The sequence below is a fragment of the Mustela lutreola genome, chromosome 2 (genome assembly GCF_030435805.1).
Source record: "Mustela lutreola isolate mMusLut2 chromosome 2, mMusLut2.pri, whole genome shotgun sequence".
Taxonomy (NCBI): Eukaryota; Metazoa; Chordata; class Mammalia; order Carnivora; family Mustelidae; genus Mustela; species Mustela lutreola.
The window spans coordinates 155886444-155905525 of NC_081291.1; the positions used below are offsets into that span (position 1 = coordinate 155886444).

The 19082-nt window shown below is 37.0% G+C and overlaps 1 protein-coding gene across 3 annotated transcripts in view; it reads left to right on the forward strand.

Annotated features, from left to right (window-relative positions):
• Positions 1–1151: 1151 nt before the first annotated feature.
• Positions 1152–19082, forward strand: part of ATR (ATR serine/threonine kinase) — a 91736-nt gene continuing 73805 nt past the window's right edge. The window contains exons 1-8 of one of the 3 annotated variants that reach the window (XM_059163874.1): positions 1152–1355; positions 10316–10407; positions 11502–11651; positions 13506–14383; positions 15358–15536; positions 15987–16178; positions 17591–17781; positions 18467–18619. In XM_059163874.1, coding sequence (XP_059019857.1) covers positions 1297–1355; positions 10316–10407; positions 11502–11651; positions 13506–14383; positions 15358–15536; positions 15987–16178; positions 17591–17781; positions 18467–18619 — 1894 coding nt within the window. In that variant the 5' untranslated portion in view covers positions 1152–1296. Of the gene's footprint in view, positions 1356–10315; positions 10408–11501; positions 11652–13505; positions 14384–15357; positions 15537–15986; positions 16179–17590; positions 17782–18466; positions 18620–19082 lie in introns of those variants that run through there. The other 2 variants (XM_059163876.1, XM_059163877.1) reach the window with 2 other exon arrangements.

Consider the following 19082-nt stretch of genomic DNA (forward strand, 5'->3'; position numbering starts at 1 on the left):
CAAGTGCTATGAAGAAAAATAAAGCAGAATGGAGTGAGTGTAACTCTCTAGTGAGTGTAAGTGCGATATTCTTTATGAGGCTCTCTGGTGACATTTCAGCAAACATATGAAAGAGAGGAGTGCTCAAGATCATGGCAGACGGAAAAGCAAATGCAAAATCCCTAAGGCAGGAGCATATTTGGCTGCCATTTCATCACTCTGATTTATTTTTATTTTTTATTTTAAAGACTTTTATTTATCCACTTGAGAGAGACAGATAGCACTAGATGGGCTGAGGGAGAAGCAGACTCCTCATAGACCAGGGAGCCTCATGCAGGAGAGGTCCTGGGATGGAGACCAGAGCAGAAGGTAGACGCTTAACCCATGGAGACACCTAGGCGCCTCTTGATATTTTTTAGATACCCTATCAGTTATTTTTCTCATGTACTCTGGAACAAATGCAAGCACACTGCATGGCTTTGCCTGAGTAAATACCTATTTTTGACATGTTAACAGTCTCTTATGATGGCCATTGTTCAAATAAACAAATTGGGTTGTCTTAGAAAATGTCTACAGCCAGAATCCATTTATTTACTTTAAAAATTAAATCGTGGGTGGCAGGTGCCCATAATGGTGACATAAACACAGTACTGATGTTGATTTGATGAGACACATATAAGAAGTTCAAACCCTTTTTTAAATATTAAAAGCTGGTTGGGAATATCTTCGAGAAAGCCTGACTTGAAGTGGGAAAGAACCCGCTGAAACAGGGAAGACAGGGAGTCTCGTACCTCTCAGAAAGGATGCCGGGAAAGTGACAGAAATCTGAGGGCTTTCCGACAAGGGGAGACCTAGTATCTAGTCAGTCATGCCCTTTACTCGCCGAAATGGCTCTGTTCTCACTTTGGTGATGAGAGGGAGGCAGGGCTGTGCCCGTTAGGCCTGTTTCTTCTCCAGAACCTAGGCTCTAGCCTTTCTGGGCCTCCCAGGGTAGGAGTAGCAAAGAGCGCGGGCTAAAAACCAAAACTCCCTGCGAATCACAGAGCCCCGAGTTCTGCCCTAAGCCGGAACTGCGGTCGGAAATCAGACCGGCGCGCGCTCCGTCTGTTGGCCCCACCCCTTTTCTGCCTCCGGGCCGCCCCCGGGTCCTACGGGGAAAAAGAGCAAAGACTAACAGAGCAGGACGAGCCACGGCTTCCGGGAGGAGTTTTGGGCCTGGCGAGGCACCGTCGGGCGCCGCGCTTTCACGCCAGAGGTAGCTGTGGAGACGCCGGGAGTCCGCGTAGGCGCGGTTAATGAGTGCCGCGCTTCCTCAGCATGGGCGACCACGGCTTGGAGCTGGCGTCTATGATCCCCGCTCTGCGGGAGTTGGGCAGGTAGGGCCAGGTCCGGCCGCTCCCGGTCCCGCGTCCTCTTCCGCCCGACCAGGCTGGCGTCTCACGTGCTCTTCCCCACACCCCCCCAGCCGCGCGCTTGCGGGCTCGGAAACCCTCAAGCCCAGCTCTTGGGGGCTGTGTTTCGCGACTGGTTTCCGTACTTTTCTCTCGGAGAGGTGGTTAAAAATATGCGAGGTGTCGCCCCAGGCCTTTGGGAAGCCGGTCCAGGGAGAGGTGTTCGCCGACCCTGCTTGACCTCAGCGGCGCCCGGGAGCTTGTCCCTAACCCGGGGCTTGTACCCCGCAGCTGGACAGAGCCGTCCCTTCCGATCACTTTCTACACTCATTTACTTCCGGAAGCCTCTTTCCTTAGATGAGGGACTTGACCCGTGAACTTCCCCGATTTATATTCTTTGTGATCTCTCAGGAAGGACTTGGGGTTTACGTTTTGACCCAAACTATCTCTTTAGAAGAAAAATCACTGGTTCTCATTTTGAGCGAGGAAGGCCAATTGTTAAAAAGGGCAGTTGGTTTCTTCAAAATGAAACCATAGGCCGTTCTGAAGATAGGACCCATTTCCCTTTGGTCATCCGTTACCCAATCCGTTATTTTAGTCGGAAGTCCCAGGGATCTGCCACAACGCCCTTAAGATACAAGTGTGCACAGAATGTTGCCAGAATTTTTAAGATAATTTAGTATAGTTTCATTTGCAAAGGCCTGTTTTTTATAAACCGAAGAGTAAGATCAGGTAAACCAGTACCTACCTGAAGAGAGGGGAGGGATGTGGATGGCTGCCATCCACCTTCAGCACACGGGCAATTGCCCTCAACCAGGCCTAAAGAAGGCAGCGTGTTTGTTTTGCCTTTTTTGTTTGTTTGTTTTAAGTTGTAATCCACTGGGAACGAGAAAAAAGTGGGCTTGTACCACAACTGCAGTTGAACTATCAGTTGAATAATTGCTTCCCAATTGTTAAAGCTGCTTGAAAACTAAGCACACATAGCCAGAACTGACATATAAAGTCCATGGGATATTTAATTCCCTTCTTTTTGCGGAGCAGTTGTGTTCATCTCCTCTTGTTGGCCATACAAGGATATTTAGTCTTCCTCAGTCACATAAATAAGAGGAAAAATGAAGGAAGCACACTTGTCGTAACCGAATCATTCTGTTTGTGTGTGTGTGTGTGTTTTTTTTTTTACTTTGCATGGCTGTTGCAAACGTACTTTGTGTTAACATTTTATAAAGGAACATGAATACAAGTGCTCATTTTAGGGAATTGATGTACGGATTTCATCTTTCAGGCTCAATGTGAAGCTCGATATTTTTTCCCCATCCTGTTTTAGTGTAGAATTAACTAATAGTTTTCTTCTTTTTTCTTCCTTTATGAGACTTGCTAGTACAAGTAATAGTATCTTGGATTTATTTATAGTCTCTTACATCACCAGGGCTTAATGTTACCTTTCATTTCATTTAATTGTGGCTATTCTAAGGGAAAGAATAGAAAAATTGACGCATGGAGAATTGTATAATAATAGTTTTAACTATCATGAGTTTCTCATTGCAACTGCTTCATTCAAGCCTATTCCATCTCACAGTATCTTCATGATGTAGAATGGAGTGTATTTTATCACTATTCAGTAAGAAACTGTGTTATAGAAATTGAAGAACCAAAGTCAAAAGAGATAGCAGTTATCAGAGCTGTGTTTCAGATTCAAGGAAGGCATCAAGGCCTTTTCATCCCCTACCGTTTTTTTCATTAATTGACTGGCGACTTGATTTCTGAAAAAAAAAAAAGAGAGATGTTAACTGTCTTACTGTGTGGACTCTTATGTCTCTGATAAATTTTGCTTCTGGTTTTTGCTGTTAGCACTCTTCTCTCTGCATAGTCTTTGAGGGTGATCCCATCCATTCCTGCCTTCAGCTACCATCTATTTGATGATTGCAGATATGTTTCTCCAGACCACATCCATTTCCTATAGAATATTTATCAATCATATACTGGCAGTTTTAGCTGGGTGTCCCATATGCCGTTAAGACTCAACATAGCTTGGTACCTGGGTTGCTCAGTTGGTTAAGTGTCTGACTCTTGATTTCGGTTCAGGTCAGGATCTCAGGGTCGTGAGATTGCGTTGGGCTCCCAAGTCAGTGGGGAGTGTGTTTGAGATTCTTTCTCCCTCTCCTCTCCCCTCTTCCCCCAAAACTCGAGCACTGTCTCTCTCCCTTCAAAAAAAAAAAAGGCTCAGCAGAGCCAATACAACTTTTCCACATATCCCACCCTCCCCAACTTTTTTTCCCTCCCATTCACTGAGGTATGGGTATCTCAGTAAATGATACCATAGTCACTCATTTTTCCAAACCAGAAGTGTAGGAATCATTCTTGACTCCCCATGTGCTTTTGCTACATCCTTTGTTCCTCTCTTCACCTTTACTCTCTTCCTAAATAACTTCATCTAAGTCCCATGGCTTTAAATATCATATGTATGCTGGCAACTCCCAAATTTATATCTACCCAGAGATATTATTAGTTTGCTTACCGTTGAACATCTATACCTGAAATGAAAATTAACCTCCAAAGCAGAACTCTTGATTTACTGTCTTTAAACTTGTTCCTTCCCCAGGTTATTGTAAATGTATCAACCAAAAGCCTAGGGGTTGTTCTTGATTCATTTCCTTATCCCTTAATAATCTATCAGCAAGTCCTGACAATCCTGCCTTTAAAATGTACTTCTCACCATCTCCACTGCTATTCTTATAATTTCTTATCTAGGCCATTTATATATATATATATATATATTTTTTTTTTTAGCTTTTATTTATTTAACAGAGATCACAAGTAGGTGGAGAGGCAGGCAGAGTGAGAGAGGAGGAAGCAAGTTCCCTGCTGAGCAGAGAGCCTGATGTGGGGCTCGATCCCAGGACCCTGGGACCATGCCCTGAGCCGAAGGCAGAGGCTTTAACCCACTGAACCACCCAGGCACCCCTCTTATCTAGGCTATTATTGTAACCTCTCAGTTAACCTCTCTGTTTCCATTTTACCCACTTACAATGGATTTCTCATTCAGCAACCAAAGTGATATTTTCTGGGGGAGGGGGAGCAAAGTGATTTTAATAGCTTAAATTATGTTGTAGATTATTTGCATTACTCCTCTGTTTAAAACTTCTGTTAGTTTTCCAGCACACTTAGGATAAAATCCAAACTTCTCCCAAGGCTTCTAAGGTCCTGTATAATCTCGCCTCTGCCTTTCTCTAACCTCAAAGCCACATATTAGGATATGTGGACTCTGCTCCAGTGACATTGGCCTTATTTTTCATATGCGCCAAGGTCATTCCTGCCTTCAATCTTTTGCACCTTGTTCTTCTCTGAATAGACTGGTTCCATGCAGATGTCATTTCTGAGAGGTCTTCCCTGATCTTCCTGTTTAAAATTACTTTGTAGGGGTGCCTGGGTGGCTCAGTCAGTTAAGTGGCTGCCTTCAGCTCATGTCGTGATCCCAGGGTCCTAGGATTGAGCCCCACATTGGGCTCCCTGCTCAGCAGAGTCTGCTTCTCTCTCTCCCTCTGCCTGCCACTCTGCCTACTTGTGCCCTTTCTCTCTCTCTGTCAAATAAATAAAGTCTTTATTTTTAAAAAAGCATAAAAAAATTAAACTACTTTATAATCACAAGGTATTTTCAGGTAATGAAAGTTGCTTTTAAAATATTAAATAAGGGCACCTGGGTGGCTCAGTGGGTTAAGCCGCTGCCTTCGGCTCAGGTCATGATCTCAGGGTCCTGGGATCGAGTCCCGCATCGGGCTCTCTGCTCAGCAGGGAGCCTGCTTCCTCCTCTCTCTCTGCCTGCCTCTCTGCCTACTTGTGATCTCTCTCTGTCGAATAAATAAATAAAATCTTTAAAAAAAATATTAAATGAGACTGGGTATTTACCCTAAAGATATGAATGTAGGGATCGAAGAGGCATGTATAACCCAATGTTTATAGCAGCAATGCCCACAATAGCCAGACCATGGAAAGAGCCTAGATGTCCATCAGCAAATGAATTGGTAAAGATGATGTGGTATATATATATAATGGAATATTATGCAGCCATCAAAAATGAAATCTTGCCATTTGCGATGACATGGATGGAACTAGAGGGTATTATTATGCTAAGTGAAATAAGTCAGTCAGAAAAAGACAATTACACATGATCTCTCTGATATGAGGAATTTGAGAGGTAGAGTGGGGGTTCATGGAAAGAAGGGAGGGAAAAATGAAGTAAGATAGGATGGGGAGGGAGACAAACCCCTAAGAGACTCTTCATCTCAGAAAACAGGATTGCTGGGCGGTGATGGGGGGATGGGAAGGATAGGGTGGCGGGTGATGGACATGGGAGAGTATGTGCTGTGGTGAGTGCTGTGAATTATATAACACTGATGATTCACATCATCACATGTAACACAATATATTACATGTTAATTCAAAAATAAATAAATTTTAAGAAATAAATAAAATATTAAATGGGGAATGGGAAGGAGATGAAAGTCTGGGAAGCATTAACATTAGCCACTAGAGGAGATTTGAATGGTGAGAAGAAGCCAGTCATGTAAAAATGGGAGAAGTGTCTGAGATTGAATGGGAAGTTTAAGGGTCTCTAGGTGGGAATGAGCCTATGTTTTTTAAAGAATGGGAAGAAGGATGAAACCATAGGAAACACAGAAGGGACTGGTGTGAATCAAAGGTGGAGGAGTAGCCAAGGGCCATGTCCTTTTTAGTACCTTCTAGGCTAGAACAAGGAGTTATTCTGGCCCATTATTCTCATTATTACTTATTATTTAGGTGCAGTGGGAAACCATTGGAATGTTTTAGACAGGGAAATAACAAGTGAATTCAAATTTTAAAACTGTTTACCTTTCACTCTCTTGCTTTTAGAACTTTTCAATGTCTCATTGTCTTCAGTACAAAATCCAGACTCTTTAGTTGGTTCTTTGAGCTTTGACCTTACAGTTTTTCTTCAGCTTCATTTCCAATTACTGCCTCCCTCTTCTTTAGCCATATAGAACTCCTTATAGTTTCTAGAGCAGCCTGTGCCTTTGCGCATGCTGTTTCCTCTGCTTGGAATACTTCCTCCTTTACCTTATTTTACTTGCCTAGCCCCTTTGGTAAAGCTTTGTATCACTTCCAGGGAGCCTGGACTGATAGGCTCTGCCCAGGGCTGAGTATCCTTCTTGTGCTATGTCTTGGCTCTATTGACACTTAACCATGCTGTGTTAAAGTTACCTGTTTACTTTTTTAACTTTTAATCTACAAATTTTTTTAGGTTTGATGCATGATATCTTGGTTAACCTGGTATTTGATGTTTGCCCCAGAAGAGATAATCAAGTATTTGTTAATGTATCCAGCCTTCAGGAGATATTTAAATTTCCTCCTAAGAATACCCTCTTAAGTCAGTTCCAATGTAGAGGTTGTATAAAAAGAAATGTTCACTCTCCCATGAGTATTCTAATAGTACATCTAATGAATGATAATCAACTCACCTTTTAAAAAAACTGATTAAAAATGGGGCACCTGACTGGCTCAGTTGATACATGTGTGACTTGATTTTGGGATTTTGAGTTCAAGCTCCATGTTGGATGGGGAGCCTACTTAAAAAAAATTTTTTTTTTTTATAAAAATGACACAAGTTGATAGTGTATCAAAGATTTTGATAAAAATGACATAAATTGTCTTTATAAAAAATTAAATTTTGTAGAAAACTTACTACCACCCACAGTCCTGATTCCTCTCTCAATACTCCCCATTTTACATTTCTAGATGATACTTGCTAAATTACACTTGGTTTGTAAAGACAAACTCTTGACTTTGTCTAAAACAATTGGTATTGTAATTTTAGACTTGTAACATTTTTTGTTATATTTAAATCTGTAATGTCATATAATATGGTAGCCACTAGCTAAATGTAGCCACCTGTTGTTTGTCTAACTTAAGATGTTCTGTAAATGGGGGCGCCTGTGTGGCTCAGTGGATTAAAGCCACTGCTTTCAGCTCAGGTCATGATCTCAGGGTCCTGGGATAGAGCCCCGGCATCGGCATCGGGCTCTTGGCTCAGCAGGGAGCCTGCTTCCTCCTCTCTCTCTTCCTGCCTCTCTGCCTACTTGTGATCTATCTGTCAAATAAATAAATAGATAAATAAAATCTTTTTTTTTTTTTTTTTTTTTTTTAAAGATTTTATTTATTTACTCGACAGAGAGAGATCACAAGTAGACAGAGAGGCAGGCAGAGAGAGAGAGAGGGAAGCAGGCTCCCCGCTGAGCAGAGAGCCCGATGCGGGCCTCGATCCCAGGACCCTGAGATCATGATCTGAGCCGAAGGCAGCGGCCCAACCCACTGAGCCACCCAGGCGCCCTAGATAAATAAAATCTTAAAAAATAAAAAAAATGTTCTGTAAATGTAAGATACATACTGGATTTCAAAGAGTCAGATAAAAAATATATAGATAGAACTGTCTCTAATAATTTTAATATCAGTTACATGTTCAAATTATATTTTAGATAATATTGTTTGAAAATTGCTTTCTTTCTATTAATGTGGCTACTTAGAAAAATTTGAATTGCACATGTGACTTGCATTATTTCTATGGACTAAGGTTGGCTTAAATAATAAGATAAATAGCACCAAGTTTGTTTCACTTTCATGTAAAAACTACTTGGCCTTTGTAACTAACTTGGCCTTTGATTCTATGTACCTAGGGTTTGTATTACTTGTCAGTATTTGTTGATTTCAGTAAGTTAGTTTCAGCTTGAGAGGATAAAAAAGTTCTGGAGATGGTGGTGATGGTGTAGAATAATGTGAATATACTAAATACCATGGAACAGTATAGTTAAAGTGGTTAAAATAAATTTTATGTTAAGTATATGTGACCATAATAAAAAATATATTCAAAGGACATTTTAACAAACAAATTTAATTTGATCCTGTCTGGAGCTCTCTTCTAACCTTGGTTTCTAGAACATACCTCTTATGGTTTTCTTTTTGTTTTTCTGGCTCTTTTCCTTTCTCCTTCATTGCCCCTTTAACTTCAATGTCGGGTTTTCTCTTTGGCTTCCTTATTACTTCTTATATTGCACTAATTTTCAAGGCTTCCACTACCACAAACTATAGTAGTGTTAGATAATGTAATTTCCATGAACGTCAGCCTCCTTACTTGTAAATTAGGGTTTAATATTGCTATCATACCGCTTGTGAAATATGCAGTAATGTAGACAGTGTGTTTAGCCTTGTTTGATAGGTATTGTTATATAATGATAATCTATATCTCTAGGCTAGATATTTCTTGAGGACTAGAGCTTTCAAAAAAAATTTTTTTCCCATAAACTCTACGCCCACTGTGGGGCTTGGATTTACCACCTGGAGATCATAGAGCCACTCACAGGCTTTGTGGACTGAGCCAGCCAGGCATCCCTTGAGGGACTAGAATTTTAATTCCAACAGTCTTTTGTGCATCCCACTTAGTTCTTCCCTTGAGACCTTAAATTCAGTATTTCTAAAACTGGTTTTGTTTTTCTCCCCAGACCTGTACTTCCTTCTGTGTTAACTGTTTCAGTGACTGGCCTCACAATTCACTCTGGATAGAGGCCTAGGTTGATTTACCAGTCTCCTCCACTAACTTGTCTTTCACCTCCCCCAGTGGTAGTTTCTGGTATTTAGTGTGGCATGTTATAGGTGCTCAATAAATGGTTGTTTTTATAAATGACTGTATAAGTCTTCATCCAGTGTGGAAGAATACAGACTTACTACTATATTCTTACGTTCAGTTCTGTGCTGGTTTATACCAAATCATGGAGCTTAAGTTCGATTCATTCAGGATTCTAAGATACAGTTGCTCTGCTTAATTATTATCTACTCTTAATGTTTATTTTTTCTTGATTAGTTCTAATACTTGATGTAATTATATGCAATTTCCCTAATATTTTATTGAATTTTAATTGTGGAAAATTTCAAACATCAAAAAGAAGGAAAATGATATATCAGTTGCCCATTCAACCCAATAATTATTTATTCATGGCCCTCTTCCTCTCAACTCAGATTACTTTGAAGCAAACTTGAAACATCATTTCATCTATAAATACCAATATTTATCTGTACAGGATAAAGACCTTTTTTAAACATACCATAATACCATTGTGATACTTAAGAATGATTTCTTAATAACATCAAATATCTAGCCTCTGTTTAAATTTTTCCATTTGTCATATACAGTTTGCTAATATTTTTATTTTTGTTTTTTTGTGTTTTTTTTTTTAGCTTGTTTTTTTTTTTTTTTTAAATTAGGATCCATTGTAGGATCATAGATTGTAATTGATTGATTTGGCTCTTAAGTCTTTGTTAAAGGTTTCTCCTCTTTTTTTCCTTTAGAATTCATTTGTTGAAGAAACTATGTTGAGTAGATTTTTCAGGTCTAGATCAATATGAATAAAATGCAAGCTATATGGATAATTAAAAATTTTATAGTAGCCACATGACAAAAAATAAAATAGGTGAAAGTAATTTTTAATGTATTTTATGTAACTCAGCATCTCTATTATTTATGCATGTAATTAATATAAAATTACTAATGAGATATATATTTTCTGTACCAAATATTTAAAATTCAGTGTATATTTTATACTGAAAGCACATCTCAATTTGGTCTAACCACATTTCACATGCTCTATAGCTACATAAATAATGGCTACTATATTGGGCAGGGCAGGTCTAGATTTTGCATATTGGGTGCCTCTGGTATCATTTAGCATGTTTTTTTTTCCCTTATAAATCAGTAACATGTTTAGATTTTTCTTTAATTTTTAAACAGAAGGGTATAATGAATGTCAACATTAAAACTAAATACATTTGATAAATTCAAATTTAGAGAAATTTTTACAAATGAAATTGTAAGTCTCTTTTAGGCTTAAAAACTTTTTATCTTACTTAAATCTTACCTATTTTAGTGCCAGTCCAGAGGAATATAATACAGTTGTACAGAAGCCGAGACAAATTTTATGTCAGTTCATTGACCGAATACTTACAGATGTAAATGTTGGTAAGAAACAGTTATTTCTTATATAAATTTTATGAATTAAACTGTTTTCCTTTTCATATATACAACATTATGCTAGCATTTTTCTCATATAGTTTTAAATATAGAGTTAGTATTCATGATAGTTACTATTTTCAAGAAACTTATTTATATTAACTTATTACATATGTGATTTAGGCGTTTAAAGTAATTCTGTTTACCTGCTTGTTGTCTAGATTTTCTGCTGCTTGCTATGGCATTCTTCTTTGATTTATTAATAGATGATAGATAAAAAATAGCCATGTCTAATGATGTGGACCCTGTTTTAGCTAGGTCTTACACTAGTGGTTGAGAAACAAATGCCATTTAAAAACTCTAATTAAGACTTGGTGACTCTGTGGGAGGTAGTAAGATCTTGTGAGTTGTTGGAGCAACTCCTATTTGTGGGAGTCTAAGAGACAAATATTACCAACTTGGCAAGATAGGTGTTGCATTTGTCATATCTGTTAAAATTACATGGAAGGGGTAATGTAGAGTAGCATTTGGCCTGCAGTATATAAACTTACTTCCAAATTCAGCACATATTATGACTTAAAATAGTTAGCCTTTCTTTTTCCAATCTATGAAATTAAGAGTTGCTGAAAAATAACAAAGGACTACTGAATATTTGGAAGATGTGTTTTCATATAGTACTGTCCTTGTTTTTAGACCACTTGCCCTTCCCCTCCCTAAGCAGTTCCTGGACGAATCTCATCATCCAGGAAACACTTGTTTCCTCTATTGTGGATTGGTGCAGTTAACATACCATATTATAATTATTAGTTTGTCTGATTCTCTCGCCTAATCAGGTGAAGTTTTTTCCCCCACTCAGATTATAGTACATTGCCAGGCATCTTGTAGGCCTTTAATCTGTATTTGGTGAATTAGTGTATAATAGATGAATGTACATGATTATTAAACATTTAAAATTAGAAAGATAGGATTGTAGAGTTTAGTCCCATCAATTTATCATGAATATTGTGCTGGACACAGTTCTGGTCACCAAAGTCTAGTTTTTTAACAAAAGGACTGCCATCTAATTTTCATGACTCTTTAAAATGAATCTTTTATTATTTTAGTTGCTCTAGAACTCGTAAAGAAAACTGACTCTCAGCCAACCTCTGTGATGTTGCTTGATTTCATCCAGCATATAATGAAGTCCTCCCCACTTATGTTTGTAAATGTGAATGGAAGCCAAGGCCAAAATGAGGCCAAAGGCAGTTGTATTGGTAAGTCCTGCTATTTGTGCATGCATTTCCAATTGGTTTTATGAAATCTACCCTCTTTTGCTCTTCTGAAATTTTATGCATATTTCGGTCATATTTGCTCTGAATTTAAGAGAGCAAAATGGTAATGTTTAGTTTTGTTTTATGCATCTTTATTTTCTTTTCTTACGAAGTAGGTACCCAGTATTGAATAGAACTAATCAAATTTGTTTATTTGCCATTGAATACTTGAGCAGTTTTCTTTTTTCTGTTTTTGATAATCTCTTTTCGATCAGGCATTAGTAATTTGTGGCCCACAGGCTGGCTGCCTGTTCTTTGTAAAAAAAAGTTTTATCAGAAAACCCATGCTTTTACTCATTGTATTTCCTTATTGTCTATAACTACTAGAAAGGCAATGTTGAGTAGTTGACATGGAGGCCATAAGTATTTCACACCCAAAATATTTCCTATCTAGCCCTTTAAAAGCAATTTTGCTAACTCTAGATGTTGAAGCTTTTTTCTAGACTCTACCCTTATTTTTCCCACTACTTTTATCCCTTTATTGATCTCCTTGTAACGAGATGTGAAGCAAATATCTTTTCTTTTTTCTGTACAATGCATAGGGTATTTAAAATTTTTTTTACTTGAATTTTAGTATTCAGCTTTGATAGCATGTCCTCCAAAAAGTGTTTTCTGACTAGAACTCCTGACTGCCTGCCCTAGCAATGACTTAGTTGCTCCTGCTTTATGTTCTGTTAGTACTGTGTTCTGCATTTCTTCTATCAGAGCGGTTACTAAGCTGGATTATAAAACCTGTTTGTATTCTTTGCCACCTTTTAAATTAAATTTAATTTTTTTAAAGATTTTTTTATTTATTCATTTGAGAGAGAGTATTAGCAGATGCAGAGTCTTAGGGAGAGGAGGAAGCGGACTCCTCACTGAGCAGGCAGCTCCCAAGTGGGGCTTGATCCCAGGGCCGTGGGATCATGACCTGAGCCAAAGGCAGACACTTAACTGAGTGAGCCACCTAGGGCACCCCTTCACCACACTTTTTTAAACAATAGGTCACAACCTGTTAGTAGGTTATGAAGATAAAATATAATTGACCAGAAAATATCACAATATATTGCATGTAATAAATACTTTTTCATGAAACCTTTGTTTCATATATTTAAATAAAAGAATTATGCATATATAGGCTCGGTCATGATATAAAATGTATCTCTTAGTTTGAGAAACTATGTTACAAGATTCATGAGGACTATGACATTTGTTTTTGTGCACTTGGGACAGAGTTGCAATGTTTGTCCAGGGAATGATAATAGTAACCATTTGTTGAACTTCAAGCACTTTGCTGAGGATTTCATGTGTATCATCATACTTGTTCCTCATGGTAACCTTCATTATTCCCTTCTTAGAGATGAAGTTACCAAGGTTCAGAGAAATGAGAAGTTCACACAGCTCCTAACTGGAAAGCTAGGACTTTTGACTTCAAAATTGGTACTAAATTACCATATTTCCATTGTGTAGGGAATGTTTTAGACTGTGTTGTTAGTGTTATACTTTAAAAATGAATGGGGATGCCTGGGTTCAGCTCAGTATGTTAAGAGTCTGCATTCAGCTGAGGTTATGATCCCATGCCTCTAGGATGGAGTCCCGCATTGTGCTCCTTGCTCAACTAGGGGCCTGCTTTTACCCCTGCCTCTGCTCCTATCCCTGTTTAGGTGTGTGTGTGTGCGTGCATACTCTTTCTCTCGTCCTCACTGTCAAAATAAATAAAAGCTTTTTAAAAAAATTAAAAGTGAATGATCAGGGATTTAGCAAGTTAACTAGCATTTCTGATGTACTTATTTAATATCTTTTTTGTTTATTTTGAAGAATTCAGTAATTGGATCATAACAAGACTTCTGAGGATTGCAGCAACTCCATCCTGTCATATGTTACACAAGAAAATCTGTGAAGTTATCTGCTCATTATTATTTCTTTTTAAAAGCAAGAACCCTGTAATTTTTGGAGTTCTGACAAAGGAATTACTACATCTTTTTGAAGATGTCATTTACCTCCATAGAAAAAATGCAATGGGACATGTTGTGGAATGGCCAGTGGTAGTTTGCCGATTTTTAAGTCAATTAGATGAACATGTGGGATATTTACAACCAGCTCCTTTGCAGTTCATGAACATGCAAAATTTAGAATTTATTGAAGTCACTTTATTAACAGTTCTTATTCGTATTGTTGCAGTTGTGTTTTTTAGAAGGCAAGAACTCTTTCTTTGGCAGATAGGTTGTGTTCTGCTAGAGTATGGTAGTCCAAAGATTAAATCCTTAGCAATTACCCTTTTAACTGAACTCTTCGAGCTTGGGGGATTACCAGCACAACCAGCCAGCACTTTCTTCAGCTCTTTTTTGGGATTATTAAAACATCTTGTAGAAATGGATGCTGACCATTTGAAACTCTATGAAGAACCATTATCAAAGCTGATAAAAACACTGTTCCCCTTTGAAGCAGAAGCTTATAGAAATATTGAACCTGTCTATTTAAATATGCTGCTGGAAAAACTCTGTGTCATGTTTGAAGATGGTGTGCTTATGCGACTTAAGTCTGATTTGCTAAAAGCAGCTTTATGCCATTTACTGCAGTATTTTCTTAAATATGTGCCAGCTGGGTATGAATCTGCTTTAGAAGTCAGGAAGGTTTATGTGAGAAACATTTGTAGAGTTCTTGTGGATGTGCTTGGATTTCAGGTAGATGCAGAGGTAAGTCATTTTTAAGGTTTCTTGATAAGTGTGTATTTTGTTTATAGTGTAAGTGTATATATATATTTCAGATGTAATAATGAGAAAATAGAATATCTTTAATAACATTTATTCAGAATGGAATGATTTTTTTCACAATCAACTTTGGTTCCTTATTATGGACTTTTACTTTGAGAAGGATTTCACTAAGTTGGTAATGAACTGCCAGTGGAGTAGAATGTTTTAAAGTAGAATTTGTGAAGTATAAGCATGTTCCATGCATTATTAATTAAAAGGGGACCAGTTAGCAGCTTAATTGCAAAAACTTTAAGCACTAACCTAGATTTTATCTTTGGCAGGTTATATTCAATCACGTTTAGAAAACCTGTGGGTACATAGTACTAGTCATGCCAAGTTATGCCTTTTTTTCCTATTCAGACTGTGAGAGACAGGCAGTACATTAAAAAAATATACGGTAACTTGGGTAAATATTTTACCTCTAAGTTGCTGGATTTGTAGTATGGAAGAGGTTAGTAATTCCCTTATGGAGTTTTTCTTTGTAGCATTTTTTTAAATAAAGATTTTGTTCATTTATTTGAGAGAGAGAGCAAGTACAAGCAGGGGGAGGGGCAAAGGGAGCCCAAATTGGGGCTTGATCCCAGGACTCTAGAATCATGACCTGAGCCCAAGGCAGATGCTTAACCAGTGGAGCCACCCAGGAGCCCCACTTTGTAGAATTTTTGTAGAAAAACAGATCAGAGAGAGAATTTGTCTGGAGACTTTTAGGTCTATAGAACCATCATTCTAGATACAGGATCATATATATGTCTATTCATAGATTGTGAAATTATATAAATTAATTTAGGTCTTTGTTTTACTTGATGAGACTCTGAAAATAGTTTGCCCTCATAGAGAACTTAAAACCTAATGAATTTTTGCAGTCTTTGAATAACGTATTCCTAAGGCAGTTTTTGAAATTATTTTTACTTTCTCAGTATTTGTTGGGCCCACTTTATGCAGCCTTAAAAATGGAAAGTATGGAAATCATTGAGGAAGTTCAAAGCCAAATTCAACAGGAAAACCTCAGCAGTAATAGTGATGGAATATCAGCCAAAAGGCTTCGACTCAGCTCATCTCTCAACTCTTCCAAAAGACCACCAAAACAGACTGAAGAGTATGACCTTCATTCAGTTTGTATTTAGTCATTTAATGAAACCTTTATTCACTTTTAGAAATCACCTTTAGTTAAGTGCTTTGACTTAAATACAGAGCAATTGTTCTTTTAAAGGCAGTCAAAGGAATGCTTAAAATATTTTAATACTTGTAGTCCATTCTAATGTGAAAGAGAACATGACTACATATGGTTACTTAGAAGATTTTTTAAGTTTCTACTTGTCTCTCTGACTTAACTTCTTAATATCTAAAAAAACTCTGAGATAATATATTCATCAGCAATTTAAGATATGTTAACAAATAAACTTAAATATGTTAACAAATAATGTGATCAAAGAATTCCCATATTTCAGTTAGCTCTGAAAGTTGTTTTAATTGAACCAATTTTATATTTAAACCAAATTTATATTAAATATGAATATCTTTATATTGTGCTTATAATTAATTACAGAGTTAAACATGTAGATATGAACAAAAAGAGCATACTGTGGAGTGCCCTGAAACAGAAAGCAGAGTCCCTTCAGATTTTCCTTGAATGTGGTGGACTAAAGAATCCTGTTATTGCAACTTTAGAAGGAATCACTGTTGTCCTACAGCTGACTGCTCTGTGTACGGTTCATTGTTCTCATCAAAACATGGACTGGTAAAAACAACTTGTATTTTTTGGGTGGGTTGTCTGTAATAAATTTGGATTTATTGCTTTAGGAGACCTCATTATTTGCTCAATTTGTGTGACCTTAGAGCACAGACATTTCAGTGAAATGGAAATTTGTTTTTTATTGAGCACCTGCTAAATGCTAGTATTAAGTACTATACATATATTATTTAATCTTCATAACAGTTCTGTAAGTTAAATGCTATTATGCCTACTTCACAAATTGGAGATTGAGGCTTAGAGAAATTGAGGCTTATTGTTTTGTAAATTGGTCCTTTATGCACAAGGTAATAGGAAACTGAAGAAAGAGGCAGATGACTCCAGATTGGTAAGTGGGAGGTTTTATAAGGGAACTTGCTTATAAGGCCCATCTCAGGCAGCTGTGGAAGACAAAAATCATCTCTCAGCTCATTTTCCGGAATCTTAAAAGTTTATATGGAGGACTTAATGGGGTTAAATCATGTTTTCAGTCCACATGGTCTCAACAGCACCTTACTCTGAAGGCTCTGTCCTTGTAACACCTCCCACTATGGGACCAGTAAGTAGAGTGCACATTCCAAAGACAGGGGAAGGGGTGAGGAGCCTCTGATGGCCTGGGTCCAGCTTGAGGGTCAACTGGTGGTCATCCTTTTGATTGCTTTCTCTAATAAGACTACTTTTGTCTGAAGCCAAGACTAACTTTCCTGGGCATACATGATTAGAAAGTAGCAGAGCACATTTTTATATAACTCAAAAGCCAATGTTGTTTTAGTCATTTATTCAAAAGAACATTTCCCTTTGATAATAAGAATAGGGATATAGAACTTGTTAGAAGTATGTTTTCAGTTTGGTATTCTTAATATAGTTTAATTCTATCAGAAGAAAACAAGTGTCAATCTTCTCTGAAGATTTAGTCTTATTTTTACTGTCAAGTTACAGATCAAAACTATTTGTTTTATACATGATCGTTTATTCTGTTATTTTCTGACTTAGCTAGCCAATAAAAAGTTATGAAGGAGATTTTAAAGAAACTATTAATTCAGACTACATTAAATTTAGAATTTGAGACAGCTTGAAGAAATAGCTGATTAGGCTATAAGCTACTCTTCTATTACTAAGAAAGGGTTTACTGAGGCTGTTAATAATTATACAGGGATATCTTCTGTCATTTTTAAGCCTAGTGATACCAAATTTGAATGTTCTATATTAATTTTAATTACTGAATCCTAAGAGTGATTTAGACTGACATAGTTTAAACTTAAAATAATAATAGCATATTAATTGATTTTCATATTTACTTTGAATTGGTTTAAACTTGTGTTAGTTTTATACTCACAGTTTCTTTTGGCTTACTTCAGTATTAGGTTGGACTATAACAAAATTCATTGTAATTCTGTGTCTTAAAAATGTTTTAATTGTAGTCATAATTTCAAGGACTGTCAACAGAAATGTCAGAAGAAACCTTCAGTAGAGATAACTTGGATGTCTTTGGATTTTTACACAACACTGCTTAAGAGCTGTAGGAGTTTGTTAGAATCTGTTCAGAAGTCTGACCTGGAGGCAGTTATTGATAAAGTGGTGAAAATATATGATGCTCTGATTTATATTCACGGTGAGTATAAATAAACAGTAAAACAAAATAGCCTTTAAAGATCATCATTATAGAGGTCCCTTGAGTGGCTCAGTTGGTTAAGCCACTGCCTTCAGCTCAGGTTGTGATCCCAGAGTCCTGGGATTCCCAGCTCTGCAGGGAGTCTGCTTCTCCCTCTGACCTTCTCCCCTCTCATGCTCTCTCTCTCTCTCTCTCAAATAAATAAATAAAGATCATCATTATAGAAATAGGCTCTCTTTTGCCTAAGGCCTACATGCACAAATGTTCGGAATAACCAACAGTTTTTTCTTCATTTTACTTCTCGTTCTGTTTCAGTTCTATTTCAGTAATTCAGTAATTAATTCAGTAATTTCTAAGTTCCAAATTTTTCTGTGTAATATTGTGATTTATTATTCTTTTTCAGCACATAGAAATAATTTATAACTATTATTTTTTTTTAGAATTTCTGAAGAATGTTATGATCCTTCTAAAAAATACATGGATGCATATTTTTATAAAGTCACATTTAATTTCTTTGGGTTCACAGACCTCAGAACATCATATCTGTATTAAGAACCTTTGTTTACTGAATGCTGTAATTCCACCTGATGATTAGAACATTTATTTTTATTACAAGAAAAAAAGATATAGGTAAATATGATTAAGGATGAAGATAAAATAAATCACCTGTTGTGTTTTTCTGTAGTGAAAACTTCTTTTGAAGATCATATTCTGGAAGATTTATGTGGAATGCTCTCACTTCCATGGATTCATCCCCATTCTGATGATGGCTCTTTAAAGTTGACCACATTTGCCACTAATCTTTTAGCATTAAGCCAGAGGATTTCAGATAGCTACTGTAAGTCGTCACAAAATTCTGTGTGTGTGGTTTCACTCATCTCTATGTGGGACTTCTAACAAGTTGCTGTTTTTTTCAGTAATTAAAAGAGGCAGTATGTTTTTAAGGATTCAAAAAGAAGTTAGACTTTTAAAAAGTAACAAATTGAGTAGATTATAGGATTTGCACATCCAGCTCTATTCTGCAACATTGTTCTCCAAAGATGCCATTCCAGTTTACATTCCTCTTAGCAGAATATGAGAGTTCCTATTGTCTAGCATCCTCACTTTGTCAGACTTTAAAATGTTTAAGTGTTGAGGTAACTAAAAGAAATTTTTTTTTTACTGCTTGATACGTGTGATTTTTAGTTGTATTTCTCTGGTTATCCAGTAAGATTGAACATAGACCTTTTTCAGTGTACATTTTTGAAAAAAGAGCTTTTAATTAAATATTATATGTATTTTAAATGTTACTTTACAGCGAA